The sequence below is a fragment of the Balaenoptera musculus genome, chromosome 3 (assembly GCF_009873245.2).
Source record: "Balaenoptera musculus isolate JJ_BM4_2016_0621 chromosome 3, mBalMus1.pri.v3, whole genome shotgun sequence".
Taxonomy (NCBI): domain Eukaryota; kingdom Metazoa; phylum Chordata; class Mammalia; order Artiodactyla; family Balaenopteridae; genus Balaenoptera; species Balaenoptera musculus.
The window spans coordinates 87,184,477-87,209,555 of record NC_045787.1 but is presented as its reverse complement, the minus strand read 5'-3'; the positions used below and the strand labels follow the sequence as shown (position 1 = coordinate 87,209,555).

Genomic DNA, 25,079 nt, shown 5'->3' with positions numbered 1-25,079 from the left:
AACCAAATAATTCTGAAGGACAATATGGGTGAACTCACCCTACTACATACCAAGATTTATACCTTGCCACATACAGCAATACTTCATTAACTAGTATGGTAGTGACCCAGGTAAACAAACTAATGGAACAGACTGCCTTTTCACCCTTGTTTCCTAACTCCTCTTTGTATACAACTGCATACTGGCCAACCCGAACTGTACATGCCAACATTCATGCCTTGGGAATTTCAGTACTGTGCCTTTAGTATTGCTATCCTCTATATAATTCCCTTCATCCCTGTCTACTGTACTTCACTGAATCTATTATTTTATGTACCATTAAGAAAGAAATGTTGCCAGTTAAACTGGCACATCATCATTGCTGGGTACATTCTGTTTCAGAGATATTAAAACAGGAAAATAATGTGTCTTAGGATTTTTGGAACATGGTATTTAAAATGCCAGTGTTTCCACAAAAAATAATCCCTGGTTTCCCGTATCTGAAAGTAAATTTTCTCACTAAGAATTTGTAATCATTTATTTATATCTTTTTGTGAGAGTTTTACAGAGTAACAGATGTGCAGGGCTTTTCCCCTGAATTTTCCATTTCTGAAAGTATGTATCTTCTACAACAATTCTAGTAGGACCAAGGGTTTCCAAATACTGAGCACCTACTGTGTGTCATGTGGTAGTTGCTTTAAGAATATTATCTTGATCCTTAGGTAACTCTGTAAGGCAATTTCTATTATCCAAATTTTTACATAGGACACTGGAGCTTGGAGTTTAAGATTGCAGAACCAGGATTGGAACCCCAGACTGCCTGACTTCACAGCCATGACATGGCATATCACACTGCATTTACCTACCTCTCAGCTTCCCTACCTTGATTACAGTAAGCTATCTGAGTGTAGAAACCATGTATTTTGCATCTTCATGTTCTGCATACCTTCTTATACATTCCTTAAACCTAGTGAGTGGTCGGTATCTGCTGAATGAATAAAAGTAGAGGAGAAGGTTAGGGCGCCCCATTCAAACCAATGATTCTTTAAATATTTGTTCATGTTTGTGTGTGGGGTCAGCACAGGGCAGGCATAATTGAGGCTGAGCTATTCTTTTGACACCAACTAATAGCTCAAATAATAGATGCCATTTCCTACTTCAATCAATTCTGGAACATTTTGGGAAAAAATTTCAATTAAAAATTTACATATCCATTATAGAAAAATTGAAAAATGAAGAAAAAAGGAATAATAATAAGACACATTTATCAAAAGTATATTATGTACCAACCACTTCACCTGCATTATCTCATTTAATTCACAAAATAACATTATCAGATAGATACTATTGTTATCTGTATTTTACACATGAAAAAATGGAGGTGAAGAGCTGGTAAGTCATTTGTCCATGGTGTCATTGCCAGTAAATAGTGTTCTTGTTTGTCTGGAACAATTTTGTACCCTTCCCACTCTGTTTTGGTTTTCTGTTTCTAAACTTGATACATAAATGTCAGTAGTGAACTAACAGTCTGCAGTTTTCTATTTTTTTGCCCAATATTTTTTTAGAGATTTTGTCAGTGTTGATTCATGTAGTTCCATTTCATTCAATAATTAAACAATTTTCAGAAACCAGTAAGTGTACATAGTTTAAAACATCAAAGTATGTTAGGCTTAGAGTGAAAAATGGGTACCTCCCTCTTCATGCCTTAGTCCTCCTCCACAGAGACAACTGCTTTCAACTTTTTGTTTTTGTTTCCTCCTTTTTATTTACCTCTATATCGTCCTTCCCCAAATCCATACTACCATTTCCTGACTTTGCAATTTTAATACACAGTGTCTTTCTACTGTGAAAGAAGATGATTTAGCGTTTTCCCTCCTTTCCTCCTACCATAGTCTGTTTTCCTTTTTCTCTTTTTCTCATCTTCCATTATATTTATATCACATTATTATGACTATGGGAACATTTAAAACAGAGCTATATATTGTACTATGTTCACTTTTTTTCCTTGTGTAAATTTTTTTGAGTTAATAGCTTCCCCCGTTTGCTTAGTTTTCTTTGTGCCAGTTACTTATTCTTACCTTGAACTCTGACAGAACTATAAACTCTTTTCAATATGACCAAACTAATAACATAATTGTGTGTGTGTGTGTGTGTGTGTGTTTCATTAGAGACATTGCTCCTGGAGCCCTAAACTCTGCTTCAATTTAGATTTCTTTTGTCTCTTTTCTGTGTTAGATCCCTGTTTCCTGGTTTCTATATTTTCCTTTCACTTGTTTTGCTTCCTCAATTTTTTAATTAATTAATTAATTTATAGCTGCGTTGGGTCTTTTGTTCCTGGTTTCTATATTTTCCTTTCACTTGTTTTACTTCCTCAATCTTTTTTTAAAATTTATTTATTTATTTATTTATGGCTGCGTTGGGTCTTCGTTGCTGCACGTGGGCTTTCTCTAGTTGTGGCGAGCCGGGGCTGCTCTTCGTTGCGGTGCGCGGGCTTTTCATTGCAGTGGTTTCTCTTGTTGCGGAGCACGGGCTCTAGGCGCACGGGCTTCAGTAGTTGCAGCACGCGGGCTTCAGTAGTTGTGGAACACGGGCTCTAGAGCACAGGCTCAGTAGTTGTGGTACCCGGGCTTAGTTGCTCCATGGCATGTGGGATCTTCCTGGACCAGGGCTCGAACCTGTGTCTCCTGCATTGGCAGGCGGATTCTTAACCACAGCACCATCGAGGAAGTCCTACTTCTTCAATTTTAATTCCTCCAATGGTTTCTTGAGAAAGAATGAATGGAGTTTACATTCCACTCCCCCCCAGTTTAAAGAGATGTTTGATATGGAGTTAATTCTCTAAATCCAACTTGATAATGTTTTTCAAGTTGCCCAATAGTAAATATAAATTGTTTCTTCTCATTCTGTAGTTAAATAGTTTGGGAGGAAAAATATCGTGAACTTCTAGCTTGTTGAAACTTTTCCCCTCCAGTTTAGTGCTGTCAGAAATTTCAGGTTATTTGAGTTTAATAAGTAATGAAACACATGGAGATTTAGAGAAGACATAGTTAATATAACTCATTATATAAAAGAGGTACTGTCAGTTGTAAAGCAGTGTCATGGCTCTGTTTTCATTGATATAATGGCATTTATTTTAAGTAATTCTTGGCTTAAATGGAAACATCTAAATTGTAGTATTTAGAGGTAATTATAAACTAATTTCCATATAAAGATGTTCAAGGTACAATCTAAATATAGATAAATAAAACAATGTCTTTTCTAATTGCCTATGGAAAAATTTACCCAGAGTATGCATGTTGGCTCATCTTTTATGGTTTTTAAGTGGAAGCTTTCTGTTTTTGACATTGCCGAGAAGCCTTTTCACATAAATAACCTCCCATAAATCATTTCAAAATGTCTAAGTAAGGGCCTGAATAATTTTTTTCTTGAGTAGTCTGCAAATGACATCTCAGTCATTAACTACTTTAGGATAAAAGCATTTTGCTAACATTGAGCTTCACTCAAAATTCTTAACTTGTTTAGATTGGCATATGCTGTTTTTAGCATTGTATTTGACTTGTATGTTAGATGTCTTTTTTTTTTTCCTCAGTAAGAAATTTTACTGTTAGTTAGCTTGTCAGACATCATTATAAACAGGGGGATAAAAATCTTGGTGGTAGATTGCAGTGTTTTATACTGAGAATTATTGATCCATAAAGACTTACAATATATTATTCTAAGGTTGTCATTGCTAGAAAGGATTGAGGAAGGATTAAGAAACTACATTGACAGAAGTCATCATTTTAATGACAGGCAATTTAGTTTGAGGTAACTGAAGCAGGGAAAAAAGCAATCAATCATCACAGCAAGGATTTTCACAAATGTTTACCAGTCTATTATGAATGTTGTATAGATCATCAAGGTCATTTGATAGTGTCTCTGAAAGTAATGTTTTCATATTCTCACAAAGCAATTCAAATATTTAAAATAAAATACTATGTCCACTTTCTAAAGTTCTGTGGTACAATGTAGTAATGAAATAGAAAGGATTAAAAAGTTAGGAAACATGCAAAAAATCTAGCTAATTCATTAAACATTTCATTTCATCCTTGGAAATAGACATGTTTTCTCTTCAAGTGATAGTTTACTCAAGTGTCTGGCTAAAGAATACATATAAAAGATAATTTTATATTGGATCACATTTACTTTCTTGTTTTTTGTTTTCAAGTTTTAATACTGTATTAAAAATTTACATTTAATATCTCTTCAAATTAATTTCTCTTGATTACCTTGAAGGGGAAATCTGCATTGTGTAGTGTAAATTCCCTTTTATCTGGATTCCCCATCCACACTAGTTCTGGGATAGTAAATGGATAGGAGTGCTGAGACCAGAGAAGAAAGTGAGGGTGTATGTTTCCCAGTGAGCATAGCCTAGGCTGCTTTTTGGAATCCTTGTTGACAAGGCCTTAGAGTTAGTTTTGGGTTGAAATTTAGGCTCTGTCCTTAATGTATGGGTGATCTAATCAAGAGCCATAAATCTTTCTTTGTCCTCATTTCCTTTTCTGCAGAATGGGAATAATAATACCTTGCCCATGTGGTGGTTGTGAGGATTAATCCCACAGCCTTTGTAGGAACCTTATAGTTCTTGACACAAAATAGTGCTTCAAAGATGTTAGTTCATTCCTCTTCCCACCTCTACTGTCTGAAAGCAAATATAGCAAAGCTGTTGATCTCTTTAATGGCTATAGAGGTAGGTAGAAGGGAGGCATGGTTACTATTATACATTCTAATGAAAATAAGGGTAAGTCACAGTAGGCTTACCACAGGCTAAGGACACCTAGAAGGTGAAAATTGTGGCGTATTTTTAAAAACTTTTTTTTTAATGATTTCATATAACTTTTGATTTAAATTACTTCCCGTACCGCTGCCTAAACAAAAGAAAAAACCTGACCTGTTTTTTTTTTTTTTGATCAAATGGTTTGTTGTAATCTTGTGTCACAGGCACTGCCTCAGTTAGTCAGAACTCTCATTGTAGTTTATGGTGAAGGAAGTGTCCTTGTCATCTACTTGATGAGGTACACATTTGCATTTAGCATTCATGATAAGTAATCCTAAAGGTCCGTCTGTCTGCCTCTAAGTATATATGTGTGTGTATATACACATACATATGTATATAAAATTCTTAGCGGGTTGATAGTTATTTGTGGAAGCAGTGTTCATACTGATGAGGAACTCTGGTTTGGGGTTACACAGCCTGGACTTTAATTGTGAATCAGTCACTTCCCTTGTGCGGACTTGAGCAGTTATTTAACCTCTCTGTTCTTCAAGTTTCCTTATATCCTTACTTAGGATAATAATAGTACCTACATTTGTGGTTCTGTTTTTAATTAAATAAGATAATACAGGTATCTTGAGAAAAAAGAGCAAAGCTGGAGACATTATGCTTCCTGACTTTAAACTATATTACAAACTGCAGTAGTCAAATCAGTATGATATCGGCATAAAAACAGGCACAAATTCAATAGAACAGAATTCAGAGAGCCCAGAAATAAACCCATGCATATATGGTCCATTAATTTATGACAAAGGAGCCAAGAATATAAAATGGGGAAAGGACAGTCACTTGAATAAATGGTATTGGGAAAACTGGACCCCTATCTTATACAATACACAAAAATTTAAATGAATTAAAGACTGGAATGTAAGATCTCAAACTGTAAAATTTCTAGAAGAAAGCATAGGCAATAAGCTCCTTGACATTGGTCTTGGCAATGACTTTTTGGATTTGACTTTAAAAACCAAGGCAACCAGAGCAAAAATAAACAAGTGGGAATGCATCAAACTGAAAAGCTTCATAGAGAAAACCATCGACAAAATGAAAAGACAACCTATCGAATGGGAGAAAAATATTTGCAAATCACGTATCTGATAAGGGATTAATATCCAAAAATATATAAAGAGCTCATTCAACTCAATATCAAAAAAGTCTAATTAAAAAATGGGCAAAGGATATGAGTAGACTTTTTTTTCTGAAGACATATAAGTGGTACAAATGGCCAGCAGCCTAAGTGTCCATGGATGGATGAAAGGATAAAGAAAATATGGTCTGTATATAAATGCAATAGAATATTCAGCCATAAAAAAGAAGGAAATCTTGCCATTTGCAACAACACAGATGGCATTATGTTAAGTGAAATAAGTTAGGCAGAGAAAGACAAATACCATATGATCTCCCTTATATGTGGAATCTAAAAAAAAGCCAGCCAACTCATAGATACAGAGAACAGATTGGTGGTTACCTGTGGCATGAAGGTAGTCAAAAGGTAGAAACTTGCAGTTATAAAATAAGTAATGGGATGTAATGTATAGCATGATGACTATAGTTAATAATACTGTATTGTATATTTGAAAGTTGCTAAGAGAGTAGATCTTAAAAGTGATCATCATAGGAAAAAGAAATCTACCACTCTATTTACTGTGGTGATCATTTCATGATATACACAAATATCAAATTATGTCATATACCTGAAACTAATATAATGTTACATGTCAATTATATCTCAAGTAAAAAAAGATAATATATGCAAATGTCCTAATACCCAGAAAGTGCTTCATGTTAATTAATTAATTATGATTACTTTTTCATACCGTACTCTGTATGGATTATTTTTATATACATGTACACATGTATAAAAAGTAAGTATTCATAATGTGACTTTTTATAATTAGGTGACCAGTTATATGTGTAATAGGTTTCTGACAAAGAGAATATTGGTTTTCTCCTCAGTGAAATCAGAGACCCTGTTACTGGGAAAGTGTGGCATAATTCGTTACAAACATCATAGCTAACGTGTTGGTTGCTTTTTATATGCCACATGTTATGCCAGCATATTAGCTCATTTAATCCTCACTATGACCCCATACTGTTACTAGCCACATTTTATAGGTGAAGAAACTAAGACACAGAGATTAATTTGCTCATGGTCACATAGGTAGTAAGTGAGGGAGCCAGAAATCCCTGTTCTGGAGATCTTTGAAGAGTTCTTACTTATGCTTCCTGTCTAGTTCGCTTACTAAGTACTTTGGAAGGATTCTTCCAACTGAGTGAAAGGATCTACATGAAATGCTAAGATGTCACGGTTAGATATGTGGTGAAACCTTGCATTTATAACTGAGTATCTCTTAGCATGTTATTTTAGAGTTGTTGTTTTATAGTATGTAATTTATTGGTAGATATATCCCAACTTGTAAGCCGTGTACCAGCCCACAAATGTGTTCTCAAGAAGTTGGCTGTAAAAAGAATTTTATTTGTGTTAGAGGCCCATTTTTCATTGTGTGTGGGTTGTTGCACCTTCCCATTTTCTCCTCCAGAGTTTGAATCTGTGTTGTAATGAATAAAGAGAACTCCTGGCCAGGTGTCGAGGGCTCACCAACTATCTTAACTGCCTTTGTTCTGTGCATGTGTGTTTATGTGTGTGTGTGCACACGTGTATATTTCCCTACATTCTACTAGGTTACTGAATGAGTAGAAGAAGAACAAAAAAAGCCTAAGAGAGCCCATTTATTTCATGGACTAAATCTTGGGTTTGGAGCAAACTTTCTGCTTAATTTCAGCACTCCTTACCTCAGCAGTGATCCTTTCTAGTCGGAGTTTAGGGCCTGGAACTTCGAAGATGTTTAATAAAAGTGTGATGAATAAATATAACTGAATGGATGAGATGAATGTTCCCTTTCTTTAGCTTGTATGTTTCTTTTCTCATCGCAAACAGATATTGGATGTAAAGTGAACGATGGAGAAACATCTGCTACATGTGAATGTGACTTGCACATTTGTGGGATTAATAGAGAAGATAGACCTTTTAGAAGACAGAAAGGGAAGAAAGCTCCAAGTTTAGTAGTTTATTTCAGTGGTTCACTAGGGAAAGCGAGACTATCAGGTGTCATGATTTCTACCATGATTTGCTTAGGTATAGGTACTGATTTTCATTAACCATTTTCTTTCCTGTGTTATTCTTTTCTTTCTTTTTTTACATTGTTTTATTCACCAAATCATTTCTCTTCATCATTTCCACTGCTTTCTTGGATGTAATTATATGGAAGGGAGATGAGTACATGTGCCTGCCAGGGGGTGACGAGAGAGGAGGAGGGAGAGGGGAAAGAAGAGGGAGATAGAGAGGGATGTTTCCCAAGAATAAATAGACTTTTGGGGGTGAGTTTCAGCAGTCTATTATTCTTTATTTTTATGTGATTTTCCCCGTACTGATAATATTAAAATGGGATATGGGAGACATAATTTAGTAAAATATTATGAACATATATATAGAACTTAAGTTCATATAAAACATTATATAAACTTAATAGAGAGGAAATTTTAAATGGCATTTATTCTCAAGGTTAATAACTAATGAATTCTCTGTTTCTTTGGTCTTAATAGATGAATTTCTTTGGGAACATGTGGTTATTTAAACAATTTAAAGCTCTACTTTTCATTATGTAGTTGTTAAATGTATGACATAGCTGCATTTGGAAATATGCTAGGGAAGCACCCTCTTCTCAACCTGCCACTGGAAAGGAGTGTAGAGAAGACCATGACTTCTTTGTAGGATGTCTACAGACACTTAGAGTTTCTCAGTATTTAAGGTACCCTTTTTATTCTTAAGAGCTTTTACTGCTTTTTAGAATCTTACCATTAATATGGTAACATGCCTGGCATCCCTCCTTTTTACCTCCCCGTGGATATCTTCTAGATGCTTGGAGATTGTTTAACTTCTCTAATGTTCTTTAATCTACATGCTTGAAAACTTAGTTTCAAAGTTGTCGAGGAAATCTTTTAGCTTTGGATATTTGCTGTTGCTGCTTTTTTTGCTTTTGCTGGGACCTGCCTAGTCTCTTTATTGAGGGGGCTATAGCCATACCACTTTACACTAATATTTGTAGTAACAGTAGGAGGAATTCCATTTTCGGGCAGTACCAATTTTTTGTTTGGTATTTCTAGTAATAAAGTAATCTGGTGGGAAAAAACTCATCTAAAAGATTTCAGGAACATTATTCTTTGAATATCTGTTTTTGTGGCAGTATTGTCTTAGGTGCTGGAGACGCAAAGATGAATAATACATGATCCTCTTTTTGGGGGGAGATATTAGTCTGGGTGGTGGAAGAGGGGCAGGGAGAGAGAAGAGGAGATACAATGCCCATATTTTTATATTCTTGCCTCACTTCAGATTACTACAGTATAGAGAACCAAGATTCTTCTTTTTGCACCAGCTTTATGATGATGTGGAGCTCGTGCTGATATGAAAAATACATACAAATGAAAGAATTTAGAGGGGATGAATAGGCAGAGCACAGAGGATTTTTAGGGCAGTAAAATACTCTGTATGATACCGTAATGATGGAGACGTCATTATACATTGTCCAAACCCATAGAATGTACTACAATACTAAGAGTGAACCATAATGTAAAATAGGACTTTGGGTGACTGTGATGTGTCAATGTAGGTTCATCAGTTGTAACAAATATACCATTCTGGTGGAGGATGCTGATAATGGGGAGGCTGTGCGTATCCCAGGAAATAATATGGGAAATATCTATACTTTCCCCCCAATTTTGCTCTGAACCTAAAGTTGCTCTTGAAAAATGAAGTCTCAATTAAAAAAATAAAGGGATTCATACAGTTTTCATTGGTATCGAGTATAATTAAGTTTGATGAAGTTAGCCCTTCTGTGTACATTCTTCCTGTTAAATTCTTCAGATTATTCCTGTCTTGGATTATCTCTAGATAATGGTCTCAGTACTCATATAAGTTAAAGATTGAAACCTTTCATAACAGTGTAAGGAAAGAATACATTCCAAGATAATTCAATTTATACAGTCAATTTCAAAGTCCTTACATTAAAAACCTATAGAAGGAGTTATAACATGCAATAATTTATATCAGCCTCTTGTTAGTGTTAGTAGTGTTTATATATCTTTAAAGAAGATGAATTTCTCCCCTCTATGTCATTTTCTTCAGGAGTTGAATTCTAACTTTTTAGTTTGATACTTAAAAGTAAATTCAGCATAGTTCTGATTGAACAGTTTATCAGGGAAGGAGTGAGGAATCAGGCTTTCTGCAACGACTGAAGTATTGTGCGAAGTGGCTGATGCATCTCAGAAGAAAAACATGAGAATTTATATAATCTAAAGTTCTGGTCCTTTTCTGATAACGTTGAACCAGAGCCGTTTCATAGTTACAGATTTGCCTTTAAACCTTATGCTTTGAGATAAAATGCTTTGAAAGTAAAAACGGGGAGAGTGCTAGATGAAGTTAGGTATAAAAGCCATGGCACATATACGCCTGTGTGCATAGACACACACCCCACTCCATTTAAATTGTTGCCTCTTAGGAATAAAATGAAAATAGAAATGTCATTTACTCATGATTTATTCATGAGCAGTTTATCCAGTTTATTGATCATTCAGACCCTTTATTTCTCTTTATTCTTCCCCTCTCCCATGTTTCCCCCCATTAGCTTCCTACCAGTAAACTTCTGGTTTTTCTTTCTCATTACTGACTCTACCAGAGGGTGGAACATGCCTGGGACACACAGTAATTTTACCTAGCCAGCTTTGTACCTTGTTAGCACTTATCAAACTAAGAACCAAAATTAGATGGAAATTACTTTGGGCATATAGTTGTTTATGCCATCCCTATTTATCATTATAATGGATTAATGAAAGTTGATTTTTTAATAATATTTAGAAAATGTATTTGAAATGAAAAGGACATGATCATTGGTTTTTCAAACATCCTAGGGATAGGTCTCTACTCAAATGTCACTCTCTCAGATAGGTCTTCCCTAATCTAACCCTGTCTAATACAGCAGCCGAAGTCTTTCTTTATCCTCTTATCCAGCTTTATCTTCATAGGACTTATTTATTCATCCACCTTCCATCCACCTATATACCATGTTTATTGTGGCAGGTAGTTAGTTGTCTTTTTCACTCTAGCACAGTGCCTGCCCCAGACTAGGCACAAAATATTTGTTGAATAAACTACTGGCAAAGGAAGCCATTTTCTCCATTTTATAGAAATGGAAGTTAATACTAAAATATAATAATTTTACCAAGGTTACGTTACTACTAGTGGGGGTAGAATTAAGTAACACCCTGAATCTTATCATGTGTATACTGAACATTGCAATTTACATAATTAAGAATTTCTAACCACTTAAATTTGTTAATCTCTATATAAAGTAAAAGTTGAATATTTGGTGGTTATACATCATTTCATAGTGGAGTCTTTTGATTTTCAGTCTAGTAGTAAAAATTTGGTCTATTTTATTAATGTTCTGAAGTATGTCTTGGAAATACTGCCTTTGCTATGTTTGGAGAATTCTGTGCGTAGCCATTTCAGAAATGTTAGATTTTCTGTTATACATTATCTGAAAAGTCTACTGGAAAAAAATAATCTCAAATATTTAGATTTGTGAGTGTAAATTTAGAAACTTTGGAATAACAGCAAGGGTACACATTTTAGAAAATACATTTCCAAACTTGAAACTTTTTTCAAGGTGGCATTTGTAAGTTTTGTTTAACAAACTTTTAGCTCATACCAACCCAGAAAAATAAGATTAGGTGAACACATTATGAAGACTTTTCTAGAAAAAATTTGAATATCTAGATACAAACACTTCTAGATGTTTGATAATTAGATTATATAACATAATGCCAAGTATAAAAGGTATTGATAATAGTATTAGTTTTCCATAATTCATGTTTTCATTATTTTTATTTAGGGAAACTGGTTTTCTAATGCCAACTAGATTTTTAATGATTCTCTAAAAAATTTCTAATGATATCTGTTATTGGAAAATCCTGAAAATATTATGCTAGTCTTTTAAAAATTTCACTAATATCTAAATGTTAAATACCTTTAATAGTAAAAAACTGATTTTTAAATTATTTTTTTGGGGGGAACTTTAAATAGTTGCAACTTATTATGCTATAGAATAAATATAAATTTCCCCATCATTAGTGTTATTAAAAATTATTTCCCAGTATTCAGAAATTAAAATTATTAATATAGTTCTGGTTAATGGTTGCACCTTACTTAAAGCTACAGTATAAGATTTCAAGCAAATTTTGGTTCATATTTTTAAATCTTGAAAAGATTCTTTTTTTTTTTTTTTAAACATCTTTATTGAAGTATAATTGCCTTACAATAGTGTGTTAGCTTCTGCTTTATAACAAAGTGAATCAGTTATACATATACAATATGTTCCCATTTCTCTTCCCTCTTGCATCTCCCTCCCTCCCACCCTCCCCATCCCACCCCTCTAGGTGGTCACAAAGCACCGAGCTGATCTCCCTGTGCTATGCGGCTGCTTCCCACTAGCTATCTATTTTACATTTGGTAGTGTATATATGTCCATGACACTTTCTTACCCTGTCACATCTCACCCCACCCCCTCCCCATATCCTCAAGTCCATTCTCTAGTAGGTCTGTGTCTTTATTCCCGTCTTGCCACTAGGTTCTTCATGGCCTTTTTTTTTTTTTTCCTTAGATTCCGTATATATGTGTTAGCATACTGTATTTGTTTTTCTCTTTCTGACTTACTTCACTCTGTATGACAGACTCTAACTCCATCCACCTCATTACAAATACCTCCATTTCATTTCTTTTTATGGCTGAGTAATATTCCATTGTATATATGTGCCACATCTTCTTTATCCATTCATCTGTCGATGGACATTTAGGTTGCTTCCAGGTCCTGGCTATTGTAAATAGAGCTGCAATGAACATTGTGGTACATGACACTTTTTGACCTATGGTTTTCTCAGGGTATATGCCCAGTAGTGGGATTGCTGGGTCATATGGTAGTTCTATTTGTAGTTTTGAAAAGATTCTTATATTTATCTATGCCTCAACTCTACCATACTCCCTCATATATCACTTTCTAAAGTTTATAAACTTGAAAGAATTGGAATTAGTTCACCTGTGTAAGAGAAAGCTAAAGGACAACTAAGTATCTCTTTGTATGAAGAGAACTGTATTGCATTTCTGTAGAAGTTAAACTTAATTGCAGTTTTGAACCTTGATATTCAAAGTATGATATGAGGACCAGCAGCATATAGACATCACTTAAAAGTTTGTTAAGAAATGTAGGCTCTCAGACTAACTGAATCAGGATCTGCATTTTAGCAAGATGTGATATGAATGCACATTAAAGTTTGAGATGCTCTGGTTTAGAATAAGCTGGTCAAACAAAAAGGAAAACAGACTTCAGGTTCGACTTTAAGATGATTAAATATTGTTTTTCAGAGATTATTGAGATATTTAATAATAACAAGTTCCATAAGTCCTGGTGGAAGTAAGCATGTTACCATATATGTGAGCCCTGACAACAATGGTTGATTGATTTATATCTTAATGATTAATACAGAGATTGACAAAATACAGCTGCACATTGGGGAATGACAAGTGGTATCTTTTTAGTATGTGTTGATTTTACTCATTAAATCAACAAATTGGGCTGAACATACTCTAGATATAATAAAAGGAAATAGTTGAGAAGAGTAAATAGTTTTGGCTATGATGGCTTTTGGTCTCTATCATTTGAAAATAGGGTTAATTGGGTCAGTTGTTTAGATTTAAGAATTGTATTAATAGCCTTATATGTCGAATTGAAATTCCTTTCCGGAAGATGAGTACAAATAGTTTTGTTTTGTTCTTTTCCCTGATTAGGTAGAATGACTGATAAATCAGTATTTCAAGAAATAAGGGAACAGCTGCCTTAGCTTAGTTATATCATAAAAGCAAATAAAAGGGCAATGAGATAATCAGTGGCCAAAGATGAAAACAGAAAAAATCTTTTTTTTTTTTTAAGATTTTTGTTTTTTTAGATGTGGACCACCTTTTAAAGTCTTTGTTGAATTTGTTACAGTATTGCTTCTGTTTTATGTTTTGGTTGTTTGGCCACGAGGCTCGTGGGATCTTAGCTCCCCCACCAGGGATTGATCCCGCACTCCCTGCATTGGAAAGCAAAGTCTTAACCACTGGACCACCAGGGAAGTCCCAGAAAAAATTTTTTAATGTAGACAAATCATTGATTAAAGCAAAATTCTAAATTATTCTATTGCATTTTCTAAATAGAGTTTTGTGTTCTTGACAATATTAATTCATATAAATAGGTTTAAAATATACAACAAACCAATGATCATGGATAAATGAAATATGGCTTTGACCCTATGACAAAGTCAGTAAAAGTTTAAAATATATTTCTCAACTATCGTTATAATTCTCTACAGTATTTTATGTTTACTAATGTTGCATAGCATTAAGAAATGTAGGCTAGCGATGTAAAAACTAATTGGTTCATTCATCTTTCATTGAAATTAGAATAGTTATAATGGGTACTTTCACATTAAGATTTGTCTTACTGAAGTTACTGTCGTGGGTGAATAAAGTGGGCAAGGCTTAGAGAGCTGATCTCATCTCTTTACTCAGCCTTGAATTTTTTTCAACAAAGGAAGGTCTATTTAGAATGGCTTCCAGATGAAAATCTTAATTACTTCCTAATTCACTTGGGTGTCAGAAAATTTTAACTTATCTTGAATTGAAATCACTTTATTTTCATTTTAAGCCTATATTCCTGTAATTTATAAACATTGAAACAAAGCATAGAGACAGGGACCGTCTTGTTATCTTACTTTGTATAATGATATATAAAGTTGACTGAATATTTTTGTCTCTTCTCTCTTTACCAGTTTATATAATTTTAGTTCCATCATTGGTTCTCCTTATCTTTTGATCTTTGGGACAGAACATATATTTGAAAGTTTGTGGTACTCTTAAATTGTAGACAGTGAACTGGGACAAGAATACCTGTTGTTTTTCTGGTTCAGTTGGGACAAAATTAGTTAATTGGCAAAAAAAAGGTGTTAATTGAAAAAAGTATAGAGATTTTTTAAAACAAACACACAGTCCACATTAAATACTGAAATTTTCTTTTCATATTGGGTAGTTTGTTCAGACGAAGATAATTTTCTCTTTCTTCCTAATTCTGGTTTTTGAAGAGCTGATTAGGTATCATGGACACTTTGGCAATCTGGTGAAGTCTATGGAAACTTCCTCAGGATAATGTTAAAACACATAGATATATGAAAATATATAGATGTGTTTTTTAATGTATTAAATAATAACATTGCCTAACAACTCTCATAATTTTGAAATAATAATGAACATTAATGCTATTTCAAGATAACAAAAAATTGTAATGCAATTTGGAAACAACTGTCATTTTTTTTTTTTATAGACTTTTACTTTTTTTTTTTTTAAGTATTTGTTTATTTATTTATTTATGGCTGTGTTGGGTCTTCGTTTCTGTGCGAGGGCTTTCTCTAGTTGTGGCTAGCGGGGGCCACTCTTCATCGCGGTGCGCGGGCCTCTCACTATCGCGGCCTCTCTTGTTGCGGAGCACAAGCTCCAGACGCGCAGACTCAGTAATTGTGGTTCAGGGGCCCAGCTGCTCCGCGGCACGTGGGATCTTCCCAGACCAGGGCTCGAACCCGTGTCTCCTGCATTGGCAGGCAGACTCTGAACCACTGCGCCACCAGGGAAGCCTACAACTGTTATTTCTATTGGTGACAGCTACTGTACTTGTTGCCTATATTCGTAATTGAAGTAAGTGCTATATAGAGGAAAGTGAAAGTAAAATATAATAGAGGTTAAGGAAAGTATATGAAAGTTACCGAATGTAAAAATGTAATTTATTTTCCCATCCAAATTTATGTATCCATTAGAGTTTATGGACTCTATGATAAGAACCCTTTAATTTATCTGACAACCTTGCTAAACTCTCTTATTCTGAACTTTAAAAATTTGTGTTGTTTTTTTCTAGGTGGATACTTATATCATACAAAAATAATGATTTTTTTTCCCTTTTCTTTCCAATCTTTACAACTTTTCTTTTCCATTTTATTTTGACCAAGAGCTCAAGAACTGTATTTAAGAGTGATGGTGTGAGTAGTCTCCTTTCTTTTGTTCCTGATCTTAGAGAGAATAGAGATTCTATGTTGAATATAATGTTTCATGTAGCTTTTTGCTATACAGATATTCTTTGCTATCTAAGATTACTTGGAACCTGAATTCAGATAGTTAGTTGGTGGAGCAAGATGATCTCAATTAGTTGGTTATATATGGTTCATCAATTTTGGATAGTGAGTGGTGAGAGCTAAGATAGGGAGGAAAATTGAAAACTGAAAATTTATTTGAATTAATTTTGTTACTAAGTTCTGCTAGCAGGTGTTCAGCTAAGTTCAAATGGAACAGTATCCCTCTATAGCTTATACCAACTTGAGGAAGTTCTCTTCCATTTTTCATTTGTTAAGCCTTTTAAAAAAATTTGTGAATAGGTAATAAACTTCAACATGTGCTTTTCCTGCATTAGTTGAGCTAATCATATGATGATATTGAACCACCTTTGCATTGCAGCATTTCATTGCATTGCAAACACCTCATGGCATCATTATGTATTATTATTTTTGAATATAATGTTGGATTCAGTTAGCTAGTATTTTATTTGGAGGTTGTTTCTGTTTTTGGCTCTCCATTTAATTCATAAATGAAATCCATATTCTTTTCTCATAGTGTCTGGTTTGGGAATCAAGATTCCATTAATTAGCCTCCTAAAATGAGCTGTGAAGTTTCACACTTCCCATGTATAATACATGTACAACCTGTATTATAAATCCATTAATGTTTCCTAAAAATTTATTAAAACCCTTTTGTGGGCCTTGGGCTTTTTGAGAGGAGAGTTTTGACTACTATTCCAAATTATTTCATGCTCTTTGGTGTATTTAAGGTCTCTGTTTCTTCTTTTGCCATTTCCGGCAAGTTACATTTTTATAGGAATTTATCAATTTTATCTTGATTTTCAACTCAGCCTATACTTGTTATGACACTTTAAAAATCTCTTTAACATTTAATATTTCCCCTTTTCATTCTGTATTTTGCTTTTTTGTTCCATTCCCCCACCTCACCCATGTCTTTGATGAAAAGTCTGTCGATATTTGTTAATATTCTAAGTCTTCAGAAAAGCAACCTTTGTTTTCATCTCTCATACTGCTTTTTTGTTCAGTATTTTGTTGATTTCTATTTTTTATTATTTCCTAGCTTCTTATTGATATTATTTCTTTGCTTCTTATTCCTGTTTAGAGTTTTGGTTCTCAGTTGTTATAGGTATTCTTTGTTTTAGTTTGTGTTTAGTTTAGCTTACTTTGTAAGACATAAACAGATAAGATATTTGGGCAAAAAAGATATTTGATAATCCTTATATCCTGTATATTTGCATTATCTTCCTGATTTGGTTTCTTTTTTTTTTTTTGAGTACCTTCTCTAAGAATGTTTTTAATTTGGGCCTTTGTGAGGCAAACCTTCTGTACTCTTGTATGCCTGAGTAATTTTTATTCTGCCCTTACCTTTGAGAAACAGTTTGGCTTGATAGGAAATTCTAGAGTCAAAATTACTTTTCTTCACTTTAAAATGTTACTGTGTTGTATTGTATCCAGTGTTGTTTCAAAGTTTATCTGCTTTCTTTCTGGAAACTTTAGGAATTTTATCTTTTTTTTTTTTTTTTAATCTAAAATGTAACCAACTTAAGGTTAAAGATGTGTCATGGTATAGAATTTTCCTTATTCGTCCTGTCAGAGAGCCCTTTCATTCTGAAATATTTCATCTTTCTTTAGTTCTGGAACATTTATTTTAATTATTCCTTCAAAGGGTTACTTTTTCTCTCTTTCTACTTTCCTCTCCCCACCATTTTTCCTGAGACTCCTGTTATGTGGATGTTCACACATCTGCTTCCATCTGCTGGCTTCTCTTTCACGTTGTTATATCTTACCCTTTCCTGTTGCCTTTCAGGAAAGGTCTCCACTGTGATTTTCTACATCAATAATTCATCCTTTAGCTGTATCCATCCTGCTGTGTATTTCCTCTATTAGATTTTTATTACAGCTATTATATTTTTGTACCAATATTTAAAATTATTTTTTAATGATTTCCTATTCATGCTTCACATGCTGATATCTTTCCTTATTGCTTTTGTTATATCATGTTTATTTTAAATTATTGATACATCAGTTCTAATAATTCTGCTTCAGCAGATTTGTAAAACTCTTCCAAAAGACAATAAAGGGAGTCCAAGTTTCTAATTGTGTAAGTGCAGGAATGTGTGATATCAATATTGATGGTATGACTAGAGCAAGTCTGTGCATCTCACCTGCCAGAATTTCAGGGCATTGGGCTGAGAGCCAAATCTGTCCTAGTACTGGCTGTGGTTTGGTGCCCCCTAGTGACCATCTCCTCCCCCTGCTTAAATTTCCATGGGCATGATTTAGTTAAGTGCAAGACAGCAGCAGCAGTTGTCTCTCTTTTTGTGTGCCTAATTGGAATAATCAGGAGAAATATGGGAGCATAGGAACCTACTTTCTCCCTCTCTGCTTATAGAAACGGTTGCCTGGCATGGCTTTGCCCTCTCCTTCATTTCCTATTTCCCACCCTTTCTTCATACCTACCAGAAAGGAAAGCTAATGTATGTTTAGATTTGTGTATTTATTTAATTGTGGGTGTTCTTCATAGTTGTCTAAGTGTCTAGATTTCTAGATCTTTTCTCATTCCCAGGACATAGCCACTCTGCCTCTTAATGTGAATTGGGAAGTGCGGGGGGCCAGCCTCTGGTCATTGTTAATCTGGCCTATTCAACTCCAGGCACCGCTGACTTCCTGTTGATCACTCATTGTCTCTTCTCTACCTAGGGGTTTCACGCTCACCTCATGAAAGCCTTTAAGCTGCCCCGTATTACTTTGCTGCCTTATTTCTATGATGTGGTGAGGTGTATGCTTTGCTTATCTCAGAGGAGAGGCAAGAGCAGCCCTGGAAAGTTTTCCAACAGCTTGTTCCCTCCCAACTGAGGTGCAGCACACTGACTCCATCATACATAGTTTCTGTTTGTTTTTGTATGGTTTTATCTTCTTCTTTCTTTTTAAAGTTCCTTGCAACTGTTTCCCTCACTAAGCTGTAGTTTCTCCAGTATTGATTTTTGTGGAGGGAACCAGTAGTGTAGGGAGTTTACCCATCTTGATAGGAACAAGAAAATATGCTACCTTATAGGTAACTACAAAGCAAGTTTCGTCTTAGCCTAGGTTAAAAGACTAGTATTCTCAAATTAGTAAACTTAAAAGTGGTATTTTATTCCATTACCTTCTGGTATTTAAATTTTGATGTTATTAGATTTTGAAATAATGGTCTTTTAGGGTACTGTCTGTATCCTTATATAATTCTTTTGCTTTAGGAATTCTTTTTTACCTTTTGCTTTGGGAATTCTTTTTTACCTTTGCTTTGTATTTTTTGCATCTCGTATTGTCACATCTTTGACACCGAGAAATTGAACATGCCTTTGGACTTCCTAGAAGCTCTCATATTTTTAGCAACAACATTTTTCCAACAGCCTTTTTACATTTATTAATCATATTCATTTCAAGCTGACACTGTGTGGAGGAAACTGTAAGGCTCAGAGAGGTCGAGTTTGTTGGACACAGTGACACAGCCAGTATATGGTAAGCCAAGGATGTAAACCCAGGACCGGTTTCAGTTCCAGGGCTTTGTCTGGTATACTCCAGCTACATGGGGAATAATTTTTTTACATTAGAATCCTCTGAATTCTTTAAGAACTATTCTTAATTCTATTTTTTCATAGTAAAATGAGTTTCACAGTTTTTGCCATTCAGAAACTTTTAAGTCAAGGATTTCCGCAAACCCATATATTAAATATTGATAAACATTTTTGATAGATCATATTGTATTTTCTTTAAACCAACATACTTGCTTGTGCCTGACTCCCTCCTAGATCAAATCTCTTCAATTCTTGATTCTCACAGCTTGAAAAAGTGTTGTTTGTGCTTTCTTTTCTCCAATTCAAATTATTCTGTGAAAATAGCTGATAGCAGCCAAGGACTTGCTGTTGGGGGGAAAAAACCTGTCACTTTTAAATCACAGAAACTTGTTATTTAAATGGAAATTATGTAATTGCTTTCATTATGATCTATAGACTGCCTTGGAAATACGTAGGCTCTGGATATAGCATATGATGGTTTTTTATTATGTTCAGTTTTTCTCCCGGTTACTGGGATCTAATTTATATCATTGGAATTTCTTTTAAGTTCTCAGTGTGTCACTACTTTAGGACTATATCCTGAGCAGACTCTTCTGTTGACTAGTTTTTTACCACCTACATTATAGGATCCTAGAGTATTTTAGCAGAAAACAGTTAAAGGTCATCTAGCCTGATTTCCGTGATTAAGTCTGAGCAAAAGGAAAGATTAAATGACTTGGCCAAAGCCATCTCGCGAATAAGGGCCCAAGCCTCCCTAGATTCCAGCTCTCATTCTTTACACTGTTCCACTTAATCTCCTGAATGAGTGGTAAACAGAAATTTTGTGTTTTTTACTTGAATCTGTTCCTTCTGTCGGAATCTCACATGATTTCTCTTTTCAACAACTAACTGCTTCTTTGCTACCTGTTTTTAACTCCAACATATGAAAGGGTAGAAGGAGGAAGAAAAGAGAGTTAATATTATCAAGTTCCTTCTAAATTCATGTTCTGTATTAGTCTACTTGGTTGGCCGTACAAAATACTGTAGACTGGGTGGCTTAAACAACAGAAACTTATTTTCTCATAGTTCTGGAGGCTGGCAAGTCCAAGATCAAGGTCTGGCCAAGTTCATTTTCTGGTGAGAACTCTCTTCTTGCCACTCTTGCTGTGTCCTTACATGGCACATGGCAGGAAGAGAGAGAGAGAGAGAGAGAGAGAGGGAGAGGGAGAGAGAGGTCTCTTTTTTTTTTTTCTTGTAAGGCCACAGTCCTATCCCATAAGGGCCCTTACCCTTATGATTTCATTTAACCTTAATTACTTCCTAAAGACTCTTGTCTCCAGATACAATCACATGGGGGTTAAGGCTTCAACATACAAATTTTGGTGGTACACAATTCAGTCAGTAGCATGCTCTATATATCATAACCCTGTGAAGTAGCTAGTACTCCTTACAGCTGCTGACATGCTTGCCCCAGTGTCCTTAATGTGATCTGTCTTCAGGGTCAAGGTGTGACTGGTCTGAGGAGATGCAGATTGATGCAAACACAATGTCTTCTGCAACCTTTGGCAAAACACACACAACCGCATAGGATTGTTCCCAATTCCCCAATCCAGGCACAAATAGGCCTATCTTTCAAAACATTTACTAAATCTGTGATCAATTTAATATCATTTCACCATTTACATTGCTGTTTGAATCTTCATGGAAGACACGATCAAGGTCATAATTGAGTGCACACATGCACATACTTTGGCATCAGAATACCTAAGTTTGAATCCTGGCTCTGCCACTAAGTCACTGTGAACTTGGACAGGGTGTTTGTCCCTCTGCCTTAGCTTCTCATCTGTAAAGTGGACAAAATTACCTCACATCTGCTGGCAGTGAAGATTAAAGGAGATAGTATCTGCCAAATAGTAAGTATTCAGTTAATAATAGTGATTATTATCATCTTCATTTGCTATTCTTCCTGACCACTGGGGCCCAAATGACTCTAACTTACTCTCTTTATTCCTCCCTTTGTCATTTAGGGCCTTGGTAAGTTTCCATTAATTTTATATCCTATCTTGATAGGGTAAATGCCTATGGACATTTTTATTCAGGTTTTTTTTTTTATTATTATCAAATTATTCCTGTGGGTAGAAAAATCAGAAATCAACTTATGATATTCCACCAGTCCCTATTTTATAGATGCGCAAACTGAGGCCCAAAGAAGTTAGTACGTGTTCAGTTAGGGTGAGCCCAGAATTCTCTACAATGTCTATCTGTCTTCATATCTTTTGCTGTTTCCATTACACCACATTAAAACCAGTCTAACACTTTTAAGTGATGATCTGATTAGCGTAAAGTCTTGTAACATCCGAAATACCTGTAACCCATATAAAGCCCAGGCAGTTTGTGACCCAGGCCTAACATAATCCTATTCAGTGAAGCAACATAACTAAAACTCTGTTAAAAATAACTTAAATATTTGTGCTGTTCCTGAAAATGCCAAAGTGACACAGCAGGTCATAATGAGCATCAAAACTTCTAAAAATATTCTCTGGCAAAGAATTTGGTGTTGAATTCATGATACACAGTTAGATAACTAAGCAAGGAACATACAGAACCACCACCACAACAAACCCCAAGGCATTTGTTAACCTCATAGAAGTAATAATATCGCACTAAATGGCTCAGCTCTAGATACTGTTTATATAGTCACAATTATATAAACAGTAATATGAATCTAACCAAAATTATAACTAGGTAGGAAAGATTGTGTGTATGTTGGATCTGAGTGGAGGAAATAGAACTCAACCCTTGTTTCATGTTGAAAAGTCAACAGATAATGCCTAAAACTTGAAATCAAGAAATAGCAACATAAGCCTGGTATTTAGAGATAAGGAAGTCAATTCCAAAATAATAATCTGAAAGAACTGAAAATGCTTATTACTTCTTAGAAGGGGGAAATGAGGGCAGGGGAGAGGAGTCTGCTATTTTTAAAAAAATAAACCTTCTGAAGTTATTTGCTAATCCAAGCCAGGTGCATATATAATTTTAATAAAATGAAGCCTAAAAAAAAAGAAAAAAAAACAAACTTTAGCCCAGTGATAAATGTTTTGACTTTAACTTTTGTCAGCTAACAAAACTTAGCTGATGTTTTATTTGAATGTCAAGATAAGCGTTGATTTTCTTTCGAAGGCATCATACTTAATTAATTTGCCTAATATTAATTTGATGTCTGCAATGTGCTAGGCATAACAGGGGATGTAAATGTAAATTAGACAGTAATCCTTGCTTCTAAGGAAGTTGTGATCTAGTCAGGAGATGAGATATATGCAAATAACCTAAGTGGAGGATGGTACAAAATACCTGCCAGGAGGGCAGGCTTTCCTGAGCCTTCTTGACTCTGAGCTTTGCCTCAGGTCTTGGGTTAATAATACAGCTCATATTTCCAGTGATCGTGGTCTCATTTATGATTTGCAGAGTTGGCTTTGTTCTAGATCTTAATCTGTTTCCAGTCTTGATGGTCTTGACCCTTTTCTCATGGCTTCTCAGCACTTTTTTGGGTGGACTTTACCCAGGAAGATACTCGCCCAGTTAGAGAAAGCCAGTAGGCAGGAACAGAATATCTTCATCAGTAGTTCTATTTTTAATTTTACTCTTACTTATATAAGAACAGATGTTTTCTGAGTACCAATGGTAGGGCAGAGGTAAATGTTCTGAAGGTTATTTATAATATTTATATGAGATAGGAACCAGATGTTCTCCCAGATTTCCTTCCAGACTGGTCTTTTGAGTCAGAGACTCTTCTGACTGCAAGGGTTGGAATCCAGGAGAATGGTTTACAGGTGAAAAAACAGGCCTGGAGAGGTTTAGTGGCTTATCTAAGGGCAGAGAGCTGGCTGTTTTTAGAGTCAACAGAGAGGCCAGTATTCAAAGTTTTGGCAAAAATGTTTTCATGCTTATCATGCTCCTGGTTTTTTGCTAAGCACTTTCTCACTTCGTGAGCACAACAGCTTTATGTTTTAGGTGCTATTTCCTGCCCCTCCCTGATAACCAGATACAAAGTTTGAAATCTATTTTTAGTAACATCTTTAAATGTGAGTTTTTCTAAGTGATTTGTCTAGGGTTGCCTTGCTAGAAAGAGGCTTTAGAAAAAAAGTGATGTGTCGTTTATAAAAACCTTGGAAAGAAGTTGCATTATTTCAGATTTTAAGAACTCCATTATCTGATTTTCAACCAATTCAAGACAATATAATGTGTGAAAATAAAGTGTGGAAATAAATTGACATGTCTCGCATGTTAGAAATGACATCCTGGGAGGTGGAACCATAACATGTTATGCACTTGGTCAGTCTTTCCATGGACACAAACTCAGGATTCCTTGGGGTTGAACCTCAATATGCACCCAACACAGTTCTGTTATATTCCCAACAACCAGGGAAACCTATGGCTACTGAATTAAAAGTCAGTTATTGGATTGCTTAAAAAACCCTGAAACCTGTTCTTTCTCTTTTTTGAATTTACCTTTGAATCTGCCTAAATGTAGGGATCAATGAAGATATATTGAAAACCATATCGTTTTCATTTTCTTTGTAGTATTTTATAAAATACAAAGAAAACCAAATGAAAAAGTTAAAATCCATTTTACAGTATATATGTATTAAAATATGCTGCATGAAAAAAAAATATGCTGCATGTTAAGCTTTTAGGACCCTAGAACGTAACTTATTTTTATTTATAAAGTAATTATCTATATGCCACAATTATGTTCTGTCAATGTTTTTCAGGATTTTGGAAGAAATATAGTTCAATATGTCAGAGAATAAACAGCAAATGTGTATTGAGATACATGTATATAAACTTTTCTTCAAGATTGATTAATCTCTTTGACAGACTTCTACTCAACACTCTGTTCCTTTGCATTGTACAAGTCCTTTGTACATTCACTAAAGCCACAGTAAATTATTTCTAATATAATAGATATGCATATAAAGCAACATAGTTAGTATGTAGGTTGCACAGTGTCCTATTACAATAAATCTGTGAACAAGTAAAATGTATGTAGCCAATTTGAGGAGGAGGAGGACATTAGGATTAACATAAACATTGATACTAAATAATTTTCTTTTTTTTAAAATTGAAGTATAATTGACTTACAATATTATGGTAGTTTCAGGTGTATAACATATAGTGATTAATATTTTTATACATTACAAGATGATCACCACGATTAGGTCTAGTTACCATCTTTCACCATACAAAGTTATTACAATATTATTGATTATATTCCCTATACTGTACATTACATCCTCATGACTTACTTATTTTATAAGTGGAAGTTTGTACCTCTTAATCCCCTTCACCTATTTCACCCATACCCCCTTACCCCACCTCCACTCTGGCAACGACCAGTTTGTTCTCTGTATCTATGAGTCTGGTTTTATGTTTGATCTTTTATTTTTTTAGATTCCACATACAAGTGAAACCATATGGCATTTGTCTTT

At 34.7% G+C, this 25,079-nt stretch overlaps 1 protein-coding gene across 6 annotated transcripts in view; it reads left to right on the top strand.

Annotated features, from left to right (window-relative positions):
* The window catches only part of FBXL17 (F-box and leucine rich repeat protein 17), a 472,180-nt gene that overhangs the window by 91,584 nt on the left and 355,517 nt on the right, over window positions 1-25,079 (top strand). Inside the window, exon 5 of one of the 6 annotated variants that reach the window (XM_036846595.1) lies at window positions 745-871. The exons of the other annotated variants lie outside the window; for them this stretch is intronic. Coding sequence (XP_036702490.1) covers window positions 745-871 — 127 coding nt within the window. The remainder of the gene's footprint in view (window positions 1-744; window positions 872-25,079) is intronic. 6 annotated transcript variants of the gene reach the window in all.